The sequence below is a fragment of the Oryctolagus cuniculus genome, chromosome 17 (genome assembly GCF_964237555.1).
Source record: "Oryctolagus cuniculus chromosome 17, mOryCun1.1, whole genome shotgun sequence".
NCBI classification, from domain to species: Eukaryota; Metazoa; Chordata; class Mammalia; order Lagomorpha; family Leporidae; genus Oryctolagus; species Oryctolagus cuniculus.
In genome coordinates this window covers 59,712,315-59,735,742 of record NC_091448.1, presented here as the reverse complement: position 1 = coordinate 59,735,742, position 23,428 = coordinate 59,712,315, and the positions used below count along the sequence as shown (strand labels likewise).

Sequence of the window (23,428 nt, the reverse complement as noted above, 5' to 3'; positions counted from 1 at the left end):
TGTCACCTCCCAGGGCACAGATTCCCATGGCCACTGCCTTTCCCCTTGGCCGTGAGGTCAGCAGAACTCAGCCCACCTGTAGTGGGCAGGGGGTGGTCAGCCAGCCCTTCTGTGGCCCTTTGGCTCTTTCTGTCTGCAAGAACAATGCACAGAGAGCAGCTTTGGTGCCACAGAAACACCTGGCAACGCTGCCACCACTGGCCTGCCCGGCCTGGAGCCACGGTGAGGAGGGCGGGCCAAGCTGGCTGGGAGGGGAGCTGCAAGGCCCTCACGCCCCCCTGCGCCCTCCCCCCAGGGTGCTCTGTGCTCACACTTCAGTCTGTGAATGTGCTGCGCAAGTATCTCGCCATCCTGGACCTGCCCTGGTCTCTGTCTGCTCCCCAGGATGTCCTCTTCGTGCTCACCGGCGAAGAAGTGGCTCGGGCCAAGGTGAGGAATGCGAATTCCCCGGGCACCCCAACTCAGCTCCATACCCCAGACTGCCCAGCTCCTCAAAACCTCACCTTCCACAGGGGCTCACCCTCTGTCCTGAGTTAACCTTTTTTTTTTAAGATCTACTTTTTATTTTCTTGAAAGACAGACTTTGGGACAGACAGAGAGGGACAGGCAGAGAGGGAGAGAACTTTCATCCACTGGTTCGCTCCCCCAGTGGCAGCAATGGCTGAGACTGCGCCAGGCCAAAGCGAGGATCCAGGAACTCCATCTGGATCTTCCACATGACGGGGGCCCCAGCACTTAGACCATCTCTCGCTGCTGCTGGACCAGAAGTGGAACAGCTGGGACCCAAACCCGTGCCTGCATAGGATGCCAGCGTCCCAGGCAGCAGCTTTACAAACCGTTATGTCACAATGCCAGCCCCTTATTGAACATTTTGATTTGTGAGTTTTCCACTATTCTACATGGAGCACTGGTCCCAGGTTGAATCTAAGGAGAGTCAGGACCTACCAGAGCCTCTGGAGACAGCCAGTGGGGCAGACCACCAGAAGCCTACTTGGCACTGAGGAGAAACTGGGACCAGGGAGGCCCCCCTGGTGAGAATGGTCAGCTGGCATGGCGTCAGCTGATGATGGCTCCAGTGCTGGGGTCCCTGCCACCCACATGGGACATCCAGCTTGAGCTCAGGCTCCTGGCTTCCGCCTGGCCCTGCTCTGGTTGTTCTGGGCAGTTGGGGAGTGAAACAGCAGAGGAGCGGCCTGTGTATCTGTCATTCTCCATTGCTTGCTTGCTTTTCTTCTTCTTCTTTTTTTTTAAGATATATTTATTTATTTGAAAGGCAGAGTTACAGAGAGAGGTAGAGGCAGAGAGAGCGAGGTCTTCCATTTGCTTGTTTACTCCATAAATTGCCACAATGGCTGGAGCTAGGCTGTTCTGAAGCCAGGAGCTTCTTCCAGGTCTCCCATGCGGGTGCAGGGGCCCAAGGACGTGGGCCATCTTGTACTGCTTTCCCAGGCCATAGCATAGAGCTGGATTGGAAGTGGAGCACCTGGGACTGGAACTGGTGCCCATATGGGATGCCGGCACTGCCAGTACTTTAACCCACTATGCCACAGCGCTGGATCCTCTTTCTTTCTTTCTTTCTTTTTTAAAGATGTTTTTTAAGATTTATCTATTTATTTGAAAGTCAAAATTACAGAGAGACAAGGAGAGACACAGAGAAAGAAAGATCTTCCATCTGCTGATTCACTCCCCAGATGGTTGAAACAGCCAGGCTGGGCCAGGCTGAAGCCAGAAGCCAGGAGCTTCCTCTTTATTTATTTCATAAATAAAAATGGGCTAAATAGCTAGTCCACCACATCCATGGATCCAACCAATCTCAGACAGAAAACATTCAAAAACCACTGCATCTGTACTGAACACGTACAGATTTTTTTCTTGTAGTTATCCCTAAACAATAGTTTAACAGCTATTTATCTAGCATTTACCTTGTATTAGTTATTATAAGTAATCCAAGATGATTTAAAGTATATGGGAGGGGCAGGCATTTGGCACAGAGGTTGATAAGTCTCTGTTTACGATGCCTGCATCCCGTATCAGAGCACCTGATTCCAGTCCTGCCTCCTCCACTTCTGATCCAGCTTCCTGCTGATGAGCATCCTGGGTGACAGCAGGTGATGGCTCAAGTGCCTGGGTCCCTTCCACCATTTGGGAGACCTGGAAGGAGTGCCAGGCTCCTGGCTTCAGCCTGCCCCGGCCCTGGCTGTTGCTGGCATTTGGGGAAAGAACAAGCAGACGGAAGATCTGTGTGTGTGTGTGTGTGTGTGTGTGTGTGTGTCTGCCTTCCAAATAAAATGAGAATAAATCAATAAATAAAATAAAGTAAATGGGAGGATATACATAGGTTCTAAGCAAATATTATACAATTTTATATAGGGATCTTGAGTATCTGCAGATTTCAGTGTCATCAGGGGTTCTAGAACCAATACCCCGAAAGTACTGAGGGACAACTGTATGCTCAGTATATTTCCTAGCAAAATATTTAAAAATTCAGCTAGATGCTGTTTATAAAAAAAAAACACACACAAAAATCATAAAATCCTAACAAAAGTTTCAAAATGAAAGGATTAAAGGAAAAAGACTGCAGACACAACTTACAGAAAGACTGTACATATATCCAGCTGATTTTCATTACTTGGATACATTCTAGAACGTGATCATGGACATTGAATTAGCGAATGCTGAATGCTGAACCGTTGGGTTCACAGGAAACACAGGGTTAGGTTCCTGTGAGCCTCTAGTCACATTTTATATATATCTGTGTGTGTGTATAAGATTTATTTATTGGGGCTGGCGCTGTGGCAGTGGGTTAAAGCTCTGGCCTGCAGCCCCAGCATCCCCTATGAGTGCTGGTTCAAGTCCCAGCTGCACCACTTCCTATGCAGCTCTCTGCAGTGGCCTGGGGAAGCAGTAGAAGATGGCCCAAGTCCTTGGGCCTCTGTACCCATGTGGGAGACCTGGAGGAAGCTCCTGGCTCCTGGCTTCAGACTAGCACAGCTCCAGCCATTGTGGCCATTTAGGGAGTGAACCAGCAGACCCCAATCTGTCTGTCTATCTCTACCTTTTTCTGTAACTGTGTCTTTCAAATAAATAAATAAATCTCAGTTCACAGAGAAAGAGAACTTCCATCTGCTGATTTACTCCCCAAATGGACTCAACAGCCAGGGCTGGCCAGGAGCACGGAGCTCCATCTGGGTCTTCCACATAGGCGGCAGGGGCTCGAGCACCTGAGCTGTCTTCCTCTGCCTTCCTAGGCACACTGGAAGGAAGCTGAATCCAAAGTAGAGTCACCAGGACTCAAATCAGCACTCCAATATGAGAAGCTGGCATTACAAAGGGAAGATTAACCTGCTACACCACAATGCTGGCCCCTAATAATCTGATAGATTTACTTATTAATTTGAAAGGCAGAGTGACACAAATGGCTTAAATGGCCGCAAGACCCAGGCATAGCCCAGGCCAAACCCGGAAGTTGGAATTCCATCCAGGTCTCCCACGTGGTGGCAGAGACCCAGGGATTCGAGCCACCATCTGCTGCCACCCAAGATGCAGTAGCAGGAAGCTGGCTCAGGAGCTGAGCAGCATCTGAAGCGGTGTCTCACCGCACTGCGCCACAACGCCCACCCCCACCTTTATTATTTACAACTTGGTTTATCACAAGTACACTTGCATATTAGAGTTCTACATGTTCTGACAATAAGTAGGAGTTTTTTTGCATAAAAGTTTGCTCTGGGGGGCAGGCTTTGGCATAGCAGTTAAGACCCTGCGTGGGACACCCACATCCCATGTTGGAGTGCCTGGGTTCCACTCCTGACTCCTCTTCCAGTCTCAGCTCCTGCTAAAGCACCCTGGGAGGCAGCGGGTGATAAGAGCCAGGTGGAGCTCGGGACTCCTGGCTTCGGCCTGACCCACCCCCAGCTGTTGTGGGCACTTGGGAAGTGAACCAGTGGATACAGGATATCTCTATCTCTCCCTCTGCCTTAAATAAAAAAATGTTTAAAAAGTTTGCAAAGGGGACTGGCATTGTGGCATAGCAGGTAAAGCTGCTGCCTATGACACCAGCATCCCATGTGGGTACCAATTCGAGTCCTGACTGTTCTACTTCTGATCCAGCTCCCTGCTAATGTGCTTGGGAAAGCAGCAGAAGATGGCCTTAGTCCTTGGACCCCTGCACCCACGTGGGAGACCCAGATGAGGCTCCTGGTTCCTGGCTTCAGCCTAGCCCAGCCCTAGCCATTGCAGTCATTTGGGGGGAGTGAACCAGCAGGTGGAAGATCTCTCTCTGTCTCTCTCTAACCATCCCTTTCAAATAAATAAATATTAAAAGTAAAGTTTGCAATGTTACAGCTTAGACAGGTAATCTAAGTACAGCATTTAGAGAAAAGCAGGCTGCAACGTTTACATATGTTTGTCTAGTTAAATCACTTGCTGTAATCTACTCTATTTAAAAACCAAACTGTGCAGCGCCGGCACCCCTGGTTCTAGTCCCGGTCGGGGCGCCGAATTCTGTCCCTGTTGCTCCTCTTCCAGGCCAGCTCTCTGCTGTGGCCCAGGAGGGCAGTAGAGGATGGCCCAAGTGCTTGGGCCCTGCACCCCATGGGAGACCAGGAGAAGCACCTGGCTCCTGCCATCGGATCAGCGTGGTGCGCCAGCTGCAGTGCACCAGCCGCGGCGGCCACTGGAGGGTGAACCAACGGCAAAAGGAAGACCTTTCTTTCTGTCTCTCTCTCACTGTCCACTCTGCCTGTCCAAAAATAAATAAATAAATAAATAAATAAATAATAAAAACCAAACTATATGAGGTCTGAATAACAAGATTATGTATTATTCCCCACCAGGTGGAAGAGCTAACCCACCTCTGTACTATAGTTTTTAACATCTTTTTTTTTTTTTTTAAAGATTTATTTATTTATTTTAAAGGCAGAATTGCATAGAGGCAGAGGCAGAGAGAGAGAGAGAGAGGGAGGTCTTCCATCCGCTGGTTCACTCCCCAAATGTCCACAGTGGCTGGAGCTGTGCTGATCTGAAGCCAGGAGCCAGGAACTTCTTCTGGGTCTCCTACACAGGTGCAGAGGCCCAAGGACTTGGACCATCTTCTACTGCTTTCCCAGGCCATAGCAGAGAGCTGGATCGGAAGAGGAGCAGCTGGGACTTGAACCAGCATCCATATGGGATGCCAGCACTGCAAGCAGTGTCTTTACCTGCTATGCCACAGCGTTGGCCCTAGTTTTTTTTTTTTTATCTTCTTCTAATAAGGACTGTGTCTTCCCATCTTTCCTAATTCAGAGGAGTCTGGGCACAGTGCTCTAGCGTGCTTGTGTCGGATTCGTGAGGGAGCAGAGTGACATGATTAGAAATGTAAGCACTAGAGACAGATGGTTCTGGGTTCAGACTTCAGCTCACTGCCTGCTAGCGATTTGAGCCTGGTTGTTCCATTGAGGCGGTGTGTGCAGGCTGCTCTGCACGCCTCCTGGCATCCCCCAGGGAGCGCCCTGGCTACCATCAGCACCATCTGCTGTCATCCCAGGGGAGGAAGCAGCACTTGGGAAGGAGGCGGAACCCAGAGAGGTTCGTGGGTTACAGGCAGAAGGCAAACAAGGCTGTGGCACGATGCGTGTTGGTGGGGGGCTAGGTGTGGAAGGCTCAGGGCCAGCCGCAGTGCACCTGCCCCATAACTGTGCTCTGTGCCTCTCCTAGAGGGCCATGTCCTGCCACCGCAGCCAGCTCCTCTGGTTCCGCCGCCTCTACCTTCTCTTCTCGCGCTACATCAGGATCAACACACTGCACTTCCTCTGAAGCCTCGGACAGTATTCAGATCCAAGGAACAATGGAGTGAAAACAGACCAGGAAGTCCAAAGAGCCTGGCCTGGAGCGGGCCTCCCTCCCTGAGCCAAAGGAGGTCCCAGCCGGAGCAACCTCCACCAAAGGAGGCCTCTGCCATCCAGGTGCCAGCATCTGCCTCTGGGGGAAAAACAACCAGGAAGAACCGAAAACAAACCCCGGGGCAACAACAGCCACCCTGCTGCCACCTCCAGTTCTCGTGGAGAACACTTTGCACAATGGCACAGTCAATGTCAAGGCCCTAGCCCAGAGCCCGGGCAGATTGCTGTTATTATAAATGATTGCAGACACGCGTTAAAAACACTTCCCAGAGGATGGCCCGAGTGCTTGGGCCCTGCACCCCATGGGAGACCAGGATAAGCACCTGGCTCCTGCCTTCGGATCAGTGCAGTGCGCCGGCCGCGGCGGCCATTGGAGGGTGAACCAACGGCAAGGGAAGAACTTTCTTTCTGTCTCTCTCTCTCACTGTCCACTCTGCCTGTCCAAAAAAAAAAAAAAAAAAACCACTTCCCAGATGTGATTTTCACGTGGTTCCCAAAGCAGCTGTCTTAATTCGTTTTCTGTCGCTGTAACTGCATCCCTTGGTATCCGTAGGGTTCTCCAGAGACACAGAACCTGTATTCGATTAGCCCACAGCCATGAGAGGCTGAAAAGTTACACAAGGCCATGTCCGAGATGGAGAGCTAGGGAAGCTGGCAGCAGCTCAGGCCGGGAAGCTGGATAGGCTGATAATGCAGTCCTCATCCAAGGCCAAGGCTCGAGAGCCCCCCAGATGGCTGCTGGCCCCAGTCTCCGAGTCTGAAGGCCAAAGAACCCGGACTCTGCTGTCCAGTGGCTTCAGCAGCCCGCTGTACACGTACAGGCATGCAAATGATACAACCTGTGTGGCGGCCAGTCCAGCAATCTCTAATAAAATGATATACTCTTTTTCAAAGGTGCATTTATCTGTTTGAAAGACAGAGTGACAGAATGAGAGAGAAAGAGAGAGAGAGAGAGCTTCCATCTGCTGGTTTACTCCCCAGACGGCAACAACAGCGAGGTCTGGGCCAGGCCAAAGCCTGGAGCCAGGAGGAGCCCTGCATGGGACACAGGGACACATCAGCAGGGAGCTGATTTGGAAGCAGAGTAGCCCGAGACTCCAGTATCCCAAATAGCAGCTTAACTCACTGTGCCACAGTGCCTGCCCCCAAATTATATACTCTTCCACTAACTGGCACTGTAGACTTATTCCACATGCCATAAGTGATATGAAAAAGATACATATCGAAACACATTTAAAAGAGGAAAATGCTGAACCTGTCCAAATGTCCATCAATTAAGGATTTGTTAAATAAGTAGTGAGAATACTAGTAAAATATAACATTACAAACCAATTTTTAAAAAGTATGTATTTATTTGAAAGGCAGAGAGAAAGAGAATCCTCCATCTGCTAGTTCATTTTCTAAATGGCCACAACAGCCAGGGCTGGACCAGGTCAAAGCCAGGAGCCTAGAGCTCCATCCTGATTTTCTACATGGGTGGCAGGGGCCCAGTACTTGGGCCATCAGCCACTGCCTTCCCAAGCACATTAACAGGGAGCTGGATTGGAAGTGGAGCATCTGAGACTCGAACCGGCGTGCTAGTATGGGATGCCAGAGTCGCAAGCAGTGGGCTAACATGCTGTGCCACAACGCCAGCACCCATACTTTTTTTTAAAAAAATAATGCAATGCATTGACATGGAAAGATCTCCAAGGCATATTAATAAGTGAAAAATACACATTGTTAACAAATGCAACCATTTGTGAGGGGCAACACACACACACACGTGAGTGTGTGTAAACATATTAGGGTTTTTTTTTTTTTGGTAACAGCTCATTTCTGAAAAAGGGAATTGGATGAGAGGAGTGGAATGGAAACTTTTTATACCTTTTTAATTTTGTACCATGTGCATATATTATTCAAAAAATAATTTTAAATCAGAGTTTATTTTTTTAAAAAGATTTATGTATTTATTTGAAAGGCAGAGTTACACAGAGAGAGGAGAGGCAGAGAGAGAGAGAGAGAGAGAGAGGTCTTCCATCTACTGGTTCACTCCCCAATTGGCCACAACAGCCAGAGCTATGCCGATCTGAAGCCAGGAGCCAGGAGCTTCTTCCAGGTCTCCCATGTGGGTGCAGGGGCTCAAGGACTTGGGCCATCTTCTACTGCTTTCCCAGGCCATAGCAGAGAGCCGGATCAGAAGAGGAGCAGCTAGGCCTCGAACCAGCGCCCATACAGGATGCTGGCACTTCAGGCCAAGGCATTAATTCTCTGTGCCACAGCGCCGGCTTCCAAATCTTAAGAGTTTAAGAAGGTATGTGGGTGGTGTGGGTGTAGTGGCACAGTTGATTAAGCCACTGCTTGGGACGGCCACATCCCATATCTAAGTGCTGGTTCAAGTCCTAACACTTCTGCTTCCAATCCACTTTCTTCTTCTTCTTCTTTTTTTTTTTTTTCAGAAAGAATTTTTTAAAAAGTCTTTAAGTACTTTGTTTCTTAAAGATTGATTTATTTATTTGAAAGGCAGAGTTAGAGAGGGAGAGAGGAAGAGAGGGAGAGAGAGAGAGAGAGAGAGAGAGAGAGTCAGGTCTTCTATCCACTGGTTCACTCCCCAAATGATGATCCCAATAATTGGAGCTGGGCCAACCAGGAGCCAGGAGCTTCTTCTGGGTCTCCCACACAAGTGCAGTGGCCCAAGGACTTGGGCCATCTTCCATTGCATTCCCGGGCCATAGCAGAGAGCTGGATCAGAAGTGGAGCAGCCAAGACTCAAACTGGCGCCCATATGGGATGCCGGCACTGCAGGAAGCAGCTTTACCTGCTACACCACAGCTTTGGCTTCCCCAATCCACTTTCCTGACAATATGTCCCGGAAGGAAGCAGATGACGGCTGAGGTTCTTGGGCCCCTGGCCAAGCCTCAGCTATTAAGGGCCTTTGGGGAGTGAAGCAGCAGATGAAAGGATGAAAGATATCTCTCTCTCTCTCTCTCTCTCGTAGATGAAAATAAATAAGCATTTTAAAAATATTTATGTATTTATTTGAAAGGCAGAGTTACAGAGAGGCAGAGAGAGAGAGAGGTCTTCCATCTGCTGGTTCACTCCCCAGATGGCAGCAATGGCCGGAGCTGCACTGATCCAAAATCAGGAGCCAGGAGCTTCCTCCAGGTCTCCACATGGGTGCAGGGGCCCAAGGATTTGGGCCATCGTCTACCGCTTTCCCAGGCCATAGCAGAGAGCTGGATCGGAAGTGGAGCGGCCAGGACTTGAACCAGTGCCCATATGGGATGCCAGTACTACAGGTGGCAGCTTTACTTGCTACAACACAGCACTGGCCCCAATAAGCATTTTTTTAAAAGAAACATATGAGGGTATTTAAAGGGGTTATGGAAAATTGAATTAAAAGATAAACTTATTTTGGTGTAAAAAGTTTTGGAACTCATTCATAGTTTTTCATGATACACATTTTCCATGAACTTTTAGAAGACCCCCTCACATATAAAATTTCAAATTGTTTTTGCACCAAAATACACTTATCTTTTTAACCACTTGTTTATTTGAGGGGCAGAGAGAGACCGATAGCAGTAGAGAGACAGACAGAGAGCTGCCGTCTTCTGGTTCACTCCCCAGATGCCCACAATGGGCGGGGCTGAAGCCAGGAGCTGGAAACACACTGTAGGCCTCTCTCGTGGGTGGTAGGAACCCAGCCATTTGCGACATCACCTGTTGCCTTCCAGGGTGTGTATGGAGCCAGGTGTGGAGTCAAAACCCCCTCAAACTCAGATACTCCAGTACTTGCTGTGGGAGACACACACACACACACAGGCACCTTACCTCTCTCCAGACACCCACCCTTTAAATACATTTTCTGTGACCTTTGGAAGCACCTGTTGGTACGAAATTATCAATAATTGCTTCTGGGTAGTGAGTAGCTGGGACTTCTTTTCTCCTTTGTCTTACTGTACAATCCAACCTTTTTCCAATGAATAAAGTAAAAAGTCTAGGAGGAAAATTAAAAACAAACTACTGTGTCTGCTGGTCAATGTCACATGAGCACCAACTCCCAGACCCCTCTCCCCATCCATGCACCTTCTCTGAGTGTCACAGCAGCCAGGCAAGCACTTGGAGACTGGGCGCACCCAAGGCCAAGGGACCTTCAAGGTTCTATGAAGAAGACGGGACCAGGATGAAGTTCTCCCTGGTGCCAGGAGACAGACGAGCGACAGCAGCCCAGGGCGGAAGGAAGCCCCTCCTGGTGCCTCGGTGGGAAAGGAGTTTTGTAGGTGGCAGGCAGCCCTGGGGACCCATGTACAAGCCACAAGCGAGTCTCTGGGCACACTCTCCAAGGCAGCCCTTCCTCCAGACAGACACGCCCCCTCCCCAGGGCACAAGCCTGCACGAGCATCTACTCGGCCAGATGCCCTGTGTGGTTAACAACCTGCTATACTAGCCAGCAACCCTGAAGCCTGGGGCACAGAGCAGATTTTCCTAGTTCCCTGAAGGAGCATGGGAAAAAAAAGAGAGAGCAAGGGAAGTCCCTCCCCCACTGCTTCCGCCCAGCAGAAAAAGATGGCAAGCCGCTGAGTATACCCTTGGAAGGGTCCAGGCGCACCCCCTCTCCTGCTCAGGCCGAGGCTGCCAGTTCTCACCCTGCCCCAGAGGAGCAGAAACTGCTGTCCTCCCTCCCCCCAGTACCACCACTCAACATTGGGCCACTGCTCTGAAAAACCTTGCTCAGGCCGGCGCCGTGGCTCACTAGGCTAATCCTCCGCCTTGTGACGCCGGCACACCGGGTTCTAGTCCCGGTCGGGGCACCGGATTCTGTCCCGGTTGCCCCTCTTCCAGGCCAGCTCTCTGCTGTGGCCAGGGAGTGCAGTGGAAGATGGCCCAAGTGCTTGGGCCCTGCAACCCATGGGAGACCAGGATAAGTACCTGGCTCCTGCCATCAGCGTGCTGGCCGCGGCGGCCATTGGAGGGTGAACCAACGGCAAAGGAAGACCTTTCTCTCTGTCTCTCTCTCTCACTTGCTCAGGAGCTGCCAGAGGTGTGACACAGGCGGAACCCTCACTTGGGGTGGGGGTGGGGGGCTCACAGGGAGGTGGAGCTCCATGAAGTGGCAGTTAATGGATTATGACCATGATCAACCATCAGAACTGGCCAAGACATAAAAAAAAAAAAAAAAAAAAAGGCAGCTCAGCCGTGGCCAAATCAGTGAACTGGAGTATCAGGTAGCCGATATACTCCTGTCATAGAACAAAGAGGGGGCATGGAAAGCATGGCAGAAAGAGAGTTGAAAGCACAGCTCAAGGAGACCCAAGGTGAAGGAGGAGAGGCCATGGAGAGATAGGGACCCGTGGATGACAAAGGACAGCGTGTGTAACGTGAACAGAGGGGCCCACCGAATCCTGAACAGCTTGGACCTTTTTGAATCTTTAAACATTTTTAAAAATATTTATTTATTTGTTTGAATGTCAGAGTCATAAGAGAGAGAGAGAAAGAGAGAAATCTTCCATTGGCTGCTTCATTCCCCAAATGGCTGCAATGGCTGTTGCTGGGCCAGGCCAAAGCCAGGAGCCTGGAACTCCGCCGTCCAGATCTCCAAGCACTTGGGCCATCTTCCGATGATCTCCAAGGTGCATTAGCAGGGAGCTGGATTGGAAGTGGGGCAGCCGGGACTCAAACTGGTGCCTATACAGGCAGTAGCTTTACCTGCTACACCACAACGCCGGCTCCTCCTTCAGAACATTATTGAAAACAGATTAAACGTGGAGATGCTCCAGGTCTCTGTTCTCTAATGTTAAAAAATATTTTATGTAAAAAGCAGATGATAGTGAGAAAGGGAGATACAGAGAGAGATTTTTCCATCTGCTGGTTCACTCTCCAGATGGTCACAAAAGCCGGGGCTGGGCCAGGCTGAATCCAGGAGCAAGAACTCCATCTGGGTCTCCCGCATGGGTGCAGGGACCCGAGTACTTGGGACATCTTCCACTGCTTTTCCTAGGCCATTAGCAGGGAGTTGGATGGGAAACGGAGCAGCCAGGACACCAACTGGCGCCCATACTGGATGCTGGTGTCACAGGAGGCGGCTTTACTAGGCGGCTTTACTAGCTAGACCACAGCGCCACCCCAACAAGCACATGTAGTTAACTTTTTTTTTTTAAACTCTTCTTTTTTTATTTTATTGATTGATTGATTGGACAGGCAGAGTGGACAGTGAGAGAGAGAGACAGAGAGAAAGGTCTTCCTTTGCCGTTGGTTCACCCTCCAATGGCTGCCGCAGCCGGCGCACTGCGCTGATCAGATGGCAGGAGCCAGGTGCTTCTCCTGGTCTCCCATGGTGCAGGGCCCAAGCACTTGGGGCATCCTCCACTGCACTCCCGGGCCACAGCAGAGAGCTGGACAGGAAGAGGGGCAACTGGGACAGAATCCAGCGCCCCAACCGGGACTAGAACCCAGTGTGCCGGCGCTGCAGGCAGAGGATTAGCCTAGTGAGCCGCGGTGCCGGCAGTTAACTTTTTTTTTGACAGGCAGAGTGGACAGTGGGAGAGAGAGACAGAGAGAAAGGTCTTCCTCTTGCCGTTGGTTCACCCTCCAATGGCCGCTGCAGCCGGCGCACTGCGCTGATCAGATGGCAGGAGCCAGGTGCTTCTCCTGGTCTCCCATGGGGTGCAGGGCCCAAGCACTTGGGCCATCCTCCACTGCACTCCCGGGCCACAGCAGAGAGCTGGACTGGAAGAGGGGCAACCGGGACAGAATCCGGCGCCCCGACCGGGACTAGAACCCGGTGTGCCGGCGCCACAAGGCGGAGGATTAGCCTAGTGAGCTGCGGCGCCAGCCAGTTAACTTCTTTTGATACTGTGGTGGCGAATCCTTTTCTTCTGTGCCGTGTAGATAAGCAGACACTGTGGCGATGCAGAAACCCGACTTATCCCCTTCCCGAGTGGAAACTCTATTACAACGCGTATTCCACTTTGCACCCCGCCCCTTGCCTGCAGGCAGGCAGCGCAGCACGCGGGTCACAGAAGCAGGTCCTCCAGGTCAGCAGACAGTGCCCAGGCAGTGACCTGGCCCAACGACCTCAGCTGGCTCAGGAAAATGGCAGCTTTGAATTTTGAAGAAGTTCCACCAGTAGGGACAGGCATTGTGACACAGAGAGTTAAGTCACCCCTTGGGACACCCACATCCCAGCTAGGAGTGCTGGTGGCCCTGCCACCTATGTAGGAAACCCCAATGGAGAACCTGGCTCCTGGCTTTGGCCTGGACGAGACCCGGCTGTCCTGGACATTTGGGAAGTGAACCAGTGGATGGTAGATCTCTCTGTGACTGTCTCTGTCTGTGTTTCCCTGCCTTTCATAAATTAAAATAAACTTTAAAATTAAGAATATTGTAAAGAAGTTAACTACCTTATTCAATTTAAGAAAATCAGCAATGGAAGCCAATGAGGAGAGAGATTTAATAAGGATGAAAGATAAAAATAAATGAAACCAATAGAAAGAAAAAGCTTTCTTTGAAAAATAAAATAAGCCTACACATGGCAAATCTGATTAAGAAAAAAGAGAAAACGGGGTGAGTGTTTGGCTTGGCAGTCGCGATGTCCACGTCCCATAGTAGAGAGCCCAGATTTGATTCTGGGCTCTGCCTCCTGATTCTGGTTTCCTGTCAAGGGCAGACCGTGGGAGGCAGGGGCGATGGCTCAAGTAATTGGGTTCCTGGACTAAGATCCAGTCTCCCAATATCAGCACCAGCCAGGACCCACTGCAGCCACTTGGGGAGGGAAGTGACCCAGTGGACAGGAGCTCCCTGCCCCTCAAACAAGTAAAAACCATTAAAAAAAAAAAAAAAGTGTAGTTATTGGGAACAGAATGGTTTTATAGTCACAAAAATGGAAATACTGAAAAAAAATTACAGGATTTTATACAACTCCGTGGCAAAAAAAAAAATCTAGAAGACTGGATGATTTTCTAAGCAAATAATCAGATTCCCACACAAACCAACCACGAGGAAATAAATGGGGTGGGATTGCCTTATCTCAAATGCATTCACACCACATCAAGCGCGCACACCCAAGACCTGTAGGTGGCGCTGCCCCACCCGGGTTTCCCGTGGCAGTGGCTGTTTGCTTTCTTTGCAGAGCCCTTCTGGGAGACAAGGTGGCGGAGCGGGTCGTGCGTGCAGGGCAGGAGTGGGAGGGAGGGGAGATGAGCCAGGGTTTGTAGAGGGCTGGGAGCCCTGGACAGACTGATGTTGGCATACTGGACAGCTTCCGTTGAGTCCTTGCAGAGTAGAAGAATGCTGTCATTAAACTAAGCACTTCCAAATCTCCCACCCTCATCTCCCCAGAGTAATTCCAGCTGGGGCTGCTGACGTGCGAGTATAGGTATGGCAGAGAATTAGCACCAATCAACAACCGGATCGGCTCACTAGGCTAATCCTCCACCTAGCGGCGCCAGCACACCGGGTTCTAGTCCCGGTCGGGGCGCCGGATTCTGTCCCGGTTGCCCCTCTTCCAGGCCAGCTCTCTGCTGTGGCCAGGGAGTGCAGTGGAGGATGGCTCAAATACTTGGGTCCTGCACCCCATGGGTGACTAGGAGAAGCACCTGGCTCCTGCCTTCGGATCAGCACAGCGCGCCGGCCGCGGCGGCCATTGGAGGGTGAACCAACGGCAAGAGGAAGACCTTTCTCTCTGTCTCTCTCTCACTGTCCACTCTGCCTGTCAAAAAAAAAAAAAAAAAAAAACACCGGATCATATGCTTGAGCATCTACTCTCCCGGTGAAAACAGACCCAGTAACCACAGAGGAAATGTGAAAGGTAATTAGAACCGGGTTAACAGTTTTAGAAGGTTCCTAGGCTCGATGGGTTTACAGCTGCCTATGCATAAGACAGAAAATTAGTGGCCGACGCCGTGGCTCACTTAGTTAATCCTCCGCCTGCGGCACCGGCATCCCATATGGGTGCCAGGTTCTAGTCCCAGTTGCTCCTCTTCCAGGCCAGCTCTCTGCTGTGGCCCAGGAGGGCAGTGGAGGATGGCCCAAGTGCTTGGGCCCTGCACCCGCATGGGAGACCAGGAGGAAGCACTTGGCTCCTGGCTTCGGATTGGCGCAGCGCTGGCTGAGGCGGCCATTAGGGGAGTGAACCAATGGAAGGAAGACCTTTCTCTCTGTCTCTGTCTCTCACTGTCTAACTCTGCCTGGCAAAAAATTAAAAAATAAACAAAAATGAGAAAATTAGAGAAGCACTCTAATTCTTAGACGTAACAGAAGATGATGTAGCATAAGAAAAAGAAACCCACGGGCAATTTTTATTTTTTATTTATTTATTTTTTGACAGGCAGAGTGGACAGTGAGAGAGAGACAGACAGAGAGAAAGGTCTTCCTTTGCCATTGGTTCACCCTCCAATGGCTGCCGGGGCTGGCGCACCACGCTGATCCGAAGGCAGGAGCCAGGTGCTTCTCCTGGTCTCCCATGGGGTGCAGGGCCCAAGCACCTGGGCCATCCTCCACTGCACACCCTGGCCACAGCAGAGAGCTGGCCCGGAAGAGGGGCAACCGGGACAGAATCCGGCGCCCCGACCGGGACTAGAACCCGGTGTGCCGGCGCCGCAGGCGGAGGATTGGCCTATTGAGCCGCGGCGCCGGTCAATTTTATTTGTGAATATAGATGCAAAAATGTGAGAGAAAACCCGAGCAAATTGAATCCAGTAGTGAATTTTAAAAAAAAAATCAGTGCTCCATGACCAAGCAGGATAAGCAAGAATGGTTCCACCTGGAGAAATCCATCACCATAATCCATAACATCAACAAATCAAGAAGGAAAACCATACTTGTTATTTATAGATGCTGAAAGAAAGCAAGGTGCAGCCACAATTCCTATTGAGAATTCCTAAGGAAAACCAGGAGAGAATAAAGCCAGTGGTATAGAAGACTTCATCAGAACTCTAGCCATCTAAAAGTGCTATGTCGAAAAGGTAGGAATGGCTGGCGCCGCAGCTCACTAGGCTAATCCTCCGCCTGCAGCGCCGGCACACCGGGTTCTAGTCCCGGTCGGGGCGCCGGATTCTGTCCTGGTTGCCCCTCTTCCAGGCCAGCTCTCTGCTGTGGCCCGGGAGTGCAGTGGAGGATGGCCCAGGTGCTTGGGCCCTGCACCCCATGGGAGACCAGGAGAAGCACCTGGCTCCTGCCATCGGATCAGCGAGGTGCGCCGGCCGCGGCGGCCATTGGAAGGTGAACCAACGGCAAAGGAAGACCTTTCTCTCTGTCTCTCTCTCTCACTGTCCACTCTGCCTGTCAAAAAAATAAATTAATTAAATAAATAAATCTCAGTAGTTTTGTTTTGCAGAAAAGCACAAGCTGAACCCAAACCTTTAAAAAATGTTTCTTTTTCCTTTTTATTTGAGAGGCAGAGAAACAGAGAGACAGAAACAGACAGAGCAGATCCCATCTGCTGATTCTTCCCCCAAATGCCTGTTTCAACAACTGGGACTGAGCTGGGTAGAAGCCAGGAACAGGGAACTCACTTCAGGTCTCTGATGTGGGTGGCAGGGACCCAACTACTCCGGCCATCACCACTGCCTCCCAGGGTCAACATTAACAGGAAGCTGGAGTCAGGAGCCAGAGCCAGGGATCAAAACATGTTCTCTGATATGGGACACAGGACTCTTAACTGCTGGGGCAAATATTCACCCTGGCATTTTGTTTATTATGCAACTATAAAAAGGAATGGAGGGGGGCCGGCGCCGTGGCTCAACAGGCTAATCCTCCGCCTTGTGGCACCGGCACACCGAGTTCTAGTCCCAGTTGGGGCACCGGATTCTGTCCCGGTTGCCCCTCTTCCAGGCCAGCTCTCTGCTGTGGCCCGGGAGGGCAGTGGAGGATGGCCCAGGTGCTTGGGCCCTGCACCCCATGGGAGACCAGGAGAAGCACCTGGCTTCTGCCATCGGATCAGCGCGGTGTGCCGGCTGCAGCACGCCGGCCACAGCGGCCATTGGAGGGTGAACCAACGGCAAAAGGAAGACCTTTCACTCTGTCTCTCTCTCACTGTCCACTCTACCTGTCAAAAAAATAAAAATAAAAAATAAAAATAAAAAGGAATGGAGGGGCGATGCTGTGGCACAGTGAGTTAAAGCCCTTGCCTGCAGTGCCAATATCCCATATGGGTGGCAGTTCGAGTCTTGGCTGCTCCACTTCTGATCCAGCTCTCTGCTAAGGTCTGGGAAAGCAATAGACGATGGCCCAAGTCCTTGGGCCCCTGCACCTGTGTGGGAGACCTGGAAGAAGCTCCTGGCTCCTGGCTTTGGATCGGCGCATCTCCGGCCGTTGCAGCCATCTGGGGAGTGAACCAGCGGATGGAAGACCTCTCTCTCTGTCTCTCTGCCTCTCCTCTCTCTGTGTAACTCTGACTTTCAGATAAATAAATAAATCTTTTCTAAAAAAAAAAAGCCAAAACAGTAAGATAGAGACAGAGTAAAGAGATGTTGAACAACAGAGAACAATCCTGAAACAGCCCCAAATGGAGCCACTGCACAGAAAGAGGGCATTTTAATTCAGGGGACACATCATGCAATAAATGTTGTCAGGAGGGTTTGCCACGTATTTGGAGGAAGGCAAAGGCTCCATACCTTATACCACAAACAAAAATACATTCTGGGTGAATTTGTGCATAAAAACCAAAACAACTCAAACATCACTTGCAGTGGGGCGGACCTCACCATGCCAGGCTGGGAATGCTAAGTGCCAAGGGAAAATGAGATGCTTCACAGGAACTTTTTTTTTGAGCTGTTATAACACATTGCAGATGTATTAATATTCCCTAACAGATGAAGCCTGATAGAAAAATATCTCCCAAAGAAAAACTGAAGTCAGGATAGAAAATCCACAAAAAGTCCACAAAAGACCAGGGAGGAGAGAATGGACTAATCCACTTCATTAGTTTCCATCAGAAATGCAAGTCCACGCACACATGGGTGACACTACCCAGAGGAAGCTCAGGATGGGACCCCAGTGGGAGAGGTTTCCAGGAGACCTGCAGAAGACAAGGAGCAGTCGTACACACACACACACACACACACACACACACACGGCAGTGGATGTGAAAAAAGAAATCACACCACTAACGAAACAGAAATTAAAACGTCCTTTTGCACTTACCTAATTTGCAAAGATTTCTATAAATAATAATGACCAATATTCCAGAGGAGGGAAAGTGGACACATAAATACTGCTGGAAGAAACATAAAATGGAAGAATCTTCCAGAAGCCACACGTCAAAAAGTCTCAAAAGTGGAGGTGGGGCATTTGGCTTAGCAGTAGCCCAGGTTCCCTATCAGAGCGCCTGGTTTGATACTCACCTTTGGCTACTGATTCCAGCTTCCTGTTCATGCAGCCCCTGGGAGGCAGCAGGGATGGCCCAGGTAGTTGGGCCCCTGCCACTCATGTACACCACAGCACTGGCCTTTTTTTTACGGGGTTGGGAGGGAGATAACTTTTGATATGTCCTGCCCGCGTACCAATGAATCGCCTTGAACATTTCCTGAGGGATGCCCTGCCCTGGAGTCCACGAAACTAATCCTCCAGTAATGAGAAGTGTCAAGGTCAGGTGGTGTAAAATGAACATATAAAGTCAGCGAATTCTACAGAAAGTGAACCAGCCCAACCCTGTGGGCAGACAGAGCAGGATGAGGGAGCCATTGGAACCAAGGATGTTTCTGTTCTTGGGACCACAGAGGGAGGAAGACAAAACACAGTTATGTGGGCAGGTGCTGTGGTGAGAGACATCCATATGGGAGTGTCTGGTTCATGTCCTGGCTGCTCTGCTTACCACCTGGCTTCCTGTTAGCGTGCCTGGGAAGGCAGCAGATGATGGCCCAAGTGCTTGAGTCCCTACCAACAACCTTGAGGGAGTTTCTTGCTCTTGGCTTTAGCCTGGCCCAGCCCTGGCTGTTGTGGGCCTTTGGCAGAGGGTCAACCAGTGAAGGAGTGTCAAGGTCTTGGTCAAGGCTGCCCCTTGCTTGTACCACGCATTCTCCTCTTCTCCCTGCCAGTAGGACTGCTGCCCATGCTCACATATTATACTGATTTTGGAAATGAAGTTAATGGTAATTAAAAGCTGAATGGCACATGGTCTTTCCAAGCTGGGGAGAGGTGACATCATAATGGAAATAATTCTAGTCACCTGTGAAGAGTTAGTGAGGGGGCTGGCGCTGTGGCATGCATAGTGGCTTAAGCCACTGCTGATTCCAGCATCCCACATTCAAGCACTTGTTCCATTCCCCCGGTAGTTGAATTGGCTTCCAATTCAACTTCCTGCTAATGTGCCTTGCGGCCCTGCCTCCCACATGGGAGACCTTGGTGGAGTTCCTGGCTCCTGGCTCCGGCCTGGCTGTTGTGGGCATTTGGGGAGTGAACCAAGAGATGGAAGGTCTGTCTCTCTCTCCCTCTCTGTGTCTTAGTCACTCTGCCTTTCAAATCAAATAATAAAGTAAAATCTTAAAGAAATCGTTAATCAGACCCCTCTGAGCTCAGAATTGCCAAAGCACTGTTTCTCCTGCTAATGGGTGACGTCAGCACACATGGGTGCTGCCTGCGTGGAAATCCCAGGTAACTATAAACGCCTACTCCAGGAATTGGGTGCAGGAGCCGGCCCGCAGCCAGGGCGACGTCTACTCAAACTCCCCTTCCTGCCCCAGACAGGCAACTGCGGGAGGACAGGGCTGAGCGGATCCTCCCTGAGCTTTCTATGGCTCCTGAACCTCCAGCTAACCAAGTGGAAGTTTATTTCAGGAAAGGGAGCAGAGTCTGGCCACCCGGTGCTTGGATTCCCGCCAAGGAATGTCCGCCGGAGCTGACTTTGGGACATTGTCACAGTTGGTACAACCGATTCCTTCCTTGATGAATGTGGAAGATAACAAAGCAACCCTGGAACAACACCCTCCCCATTTCCTGGAGCGGCGCGGGGTGGGGTGGGGTGGGGTAGGGGACACACGTTAAGGGGAAGGGGCACTGCAGGGGTCCACCTCTGGTTTGCTCTCCAGTCCAGGACTCCCTGCAAGGGCGCTGGGCCACCCACCACCCGTGGTGGCTGACACTGCCTTAGAGCTCAACCGGCTGGTATAAACCTGTGCTTTCCTCTGAGCCCAGTCAAGCAGGAAAACACCAAATCCTGACAGGATGGCCCAGGAGGCTCCTGGTAGGGCATTTCCCGGTCATGGGTCCATCAGCAGTTTCTGACTTTGGCTAGGGACCTCACTTCTAGGGCCATGTTCAATAGATTTGCTTAGAAAGGCACTGCAGGCTGGTGTGGTGGCACCCCTGGCTTAAGCTGCCACATGCAATACCCGCATAGCAGGTATGAGTGCTGGTTGGAGCCCCAGCTGCTCCTCCGCTTCCAATCCAGCTCCCTGCTAATAAGAAGGTAGCCCGAGTGCATGGGCCCCTGCCATCCTCGTGGGAGACCATCCCGGATGGAGTTCCAGGCTCTTGGCCGATGGCCTGGTCCAGTCCTGGCCATTCCGGGAGTGAACCAGAAGATGGGAGGTTTCTTTCTCCCTGTCTCTTCCTCTCTCTCTCTCTAGAACTTCGCCTTTCAAATAAATAAATAAATCTTTAAAAAAAAAAAAAAAGTAAAAAAAAGTCACTGGAAACCCACCAAGAGCCTAATACAAGTTTCCCATTCCAAGAATGATAGCATTTGTCTCCACCAACAATAACCCATGACAAACTAAAAACAGCTAAGAGATCCCAGTCATAACCATAAAAAAATAAGACAGCTAGGGACATACCTACCACAAAATGTACCATTTATAATGCTTCTATACAGAGAAAAAACATAAAGGGATTTGAGTTCAGGGCATAAAAGAACCAAGGGGTGAGATGTGCCACTTCCCCAGATGATAAAACTGAGAGACATAAGGAAGGCTACTCACCCGGCATTCATTGACAGATGCAATGCAATTGCGGTCAAAGTTCAAGTATGGTTTTTATATGGCACTTGATAAAGTCTAACAGTTATCTAGAGGCCAAAGTGCACAACAAAGAGTAACACAAAGACTCTTCAAACTGTGTTTGGAAAAATGGAATAGAAGGCTAAGTTTATTTTTGGTACAAAGCATTCTGGGGGTGGGCATGGTGGCACAGTGGATTAAGCCCTAGCCTGGAATGCCCACATCCCTCGCTGGAGTACCTGGTTCAAGTCCGGGCTACTCCACACTTCTGATGCATCTTCCTGCTTATGTGACTGGGAGGCAGTGAACGATGGCCCACGCACCAGGGTTCCTGCCACCCCCCGGGCAGACCTGGATGGAGTTCCTGGCTTCTACCTGGCTTAGGTCCAACCGTTGCTAGTACCTGGAGTGAGCCAGCAGGTAGAAATCTCTTTCTCACTCTGTCTCTCCTTTTCTCTCTGTGACTCTGCTTTTTGAATACATAAATCTTAACCAAAAAATTTTTCTGAAATCCATGTAGTTTTCTCATAAATACACATTTTCATGAACTTTTTGAAGATGCCTCATATTGGGGGTTGGGGGTTATTCTATCAGTTTGTTTAAAGTACATTATAAAGTGTAAGGATTTAAAACAGGCCAGTGCTGTGGCGTACATTAAATCACTTCTCAAATGATAGATATGCATGAGGTATGTAAAAGGATATTCATTGGCTAACAGCTTATGTAATAGCAGAAAACTGGGGGCATCATTTCTATAGAAAAAGAATTATTAAATTACACCCATATTGGGAGCCAGCATTGTGCGGTGACTTGAGCTGCTGCCTGAAATGCCAGTATCCCATAGTGCACTGCCAGTGTGAGTCCTGGCTGCTTCACCTTTGATCCAGCTCCCTGCTAATGTGCCTGGGAAAGCAGCAAAGATGGCCCAAATGCTGGGGCCCCTGCCACCCAAGAGGGAGACCCAGATGGAGTTCCAGGCTCCTGGCTTTGGCCTGGCCCAGCACGGGGGCCATTGTGGCCATTTGAGGAATGAACCATTGAATGGAAGACCTCTCTCTCCCTCTCTCTGTGTAACTCTTAAATAAATCTAAAAACAACAACAACAACAACAAAACAAAACCTTGACTCTGGCCCTGAAAACCTATTTCCTGGGGGTTGCCCAGTCCCTTCCAACCTTAGCATGAACCTGCAGCCACAGGCCGTCAGCCACTCTGCCATGGCAGTGACCACCCAACGACTGCCAAGCAAATCATGAAAACTGACCACTTTAGTTCCTCTCCTTGTTTTCCTTGTCTATCACTCCACGACTAAACTTCCTAAAGCAGGGGTTACATAGACTATTGGCCCCTACACACGTCTGCAGCATTTGTAATGAATGCTTTAGGAACACTTTCCTGCCTGAAACGTGCAGTTGGGGAGGAAGGAGCCAAGGAGACGGCTGGCTTCCTCTCAGCAGGCTCCAAGCTGTCGTCACATGGGTGCAGAGCCTCAGCTTTGCAAGCAGCAGAGCCGTGGGGATGCGTCGTGGTCATGGCTGCACCATGCTGAGAACACGCTCAGAGCACTGCTGGACTGTGCACTTCACAGTAGCCACGTGATACATTTTGTCAGATGTATAAGGAAGAAATCTGAGGGCAGCGTGCCTTACAAAAACCCCTGACACAGCCCACCCCTCAATTATCCCTTTGCTAATCAGTGCCCTTTCTCCTCTAAACGCCTCCCGATCCACAGGGACCATAACCATTCACGATCTTTTATTTATTTATGATTTATTTACTTGTTTGAAAGGCAGAGTTAAGAGGCAGAGGCAGAGAGAGAGGTTTACTCCCTGAATGGCCACAATGGCTGGAGCTGCACTGACCCAAAGTCAGGAGCCAGGAGCTTCTTCCAGGTCTCCCACACAGGTGCAGGGGCCCAAGGACTTAGGCCATCATCTTTTTTATTTATTTATTTATTTATTTATTTATTTATTTATTTTTGTACAGGCAGAGTGGACAGTGAGAGAGACAGAGAGAAAGGTCTTCCGTTGCCGTTTGTTCACCCTCCAATGGCCACCGCGGCCGGCGCACCGTGGCAGGCACACCGCACTGATCCGATGGCAGGAGCCAGGTACTTATCCTGGTCTCCCATGGGGTGCAGGGCCCAAGGACTTGGGCCATCTTCCACTGCACTCCCTGGCCACAGCAGAGAGCTGGCCTGGAAGAGGGGCAACCGGGACAGAATCTGGTGCCCCGACCGGGACTAGAACCCGGTGTGCCGGCGCCGCAAGGCGGAGGATTAGCCTAGTGAGCCGCGGTGCCGGCCGCCATCTTCTTTTTTTTTTTTTTTTTTTTTTTTTTTACTGGCAGAGCAGAGAGAGAGAGAGAGAGAGTCAGCTGATCCGAAGCCAGGAGCCAGGTGCTTCTCCTGGTCTCCCATGGGGTGCAGGGCCCAAGCACTTGGGCCATCCTCCACTGCACTCCTGGGCCACAGCAGAGAGCTGGCCTGGAAGAGGGGCAACTGGGACAGAATCTGGCGCCCCAACCGGGACTAGAACCTGGTGTGCTGGCGCCGCAAGGCGGAGGATTAGCCTATTGAGCCACAGCGCCGGCCAAGCCATCTTCTACTGCTTTCCCAGGCCACAGCAGAGAGCCGGATCGG

The 23,428-nt window shown here is 50.6% G+C and overlaps 1 protein-coding gene across 10 annotated transcripts in view; it reads left to right on the top strand.

Annotated features, from left to right (window-relative positions):
* Positions 1–23,428, top strand: part of PIGL (phosphatidylinositol glycan anchor biosynthesis class L) — a 104,445-nt gene that overhangs the window by 71,236 nt on the left and 9,781 nt on the right. For 4 of the 10 annotated variants that reach the window (XM_051824459.2, XM_017348854.3, XM_051824458.2 and 1 more), the window contains one exon: positions 5,692–9,875. In XM_051824459.2, the coding sequence (XP_051680419.1) occupies positions 5,692–6,080 (389 nt within the window). In that variant the 3' untranslated portion in view covers positions 6,081–9,875. Of the gene's footprint in view, positions 1–295; positions 430–5,691; positions 9,876–19,628; positions 19,851–23,428 lie in introns of those variants that run through there. The other 6 variants (XM_051824463.2, XM_070061470.1, XM_002719038.5 and 3 more) reach the window with 3 other exon arrangements.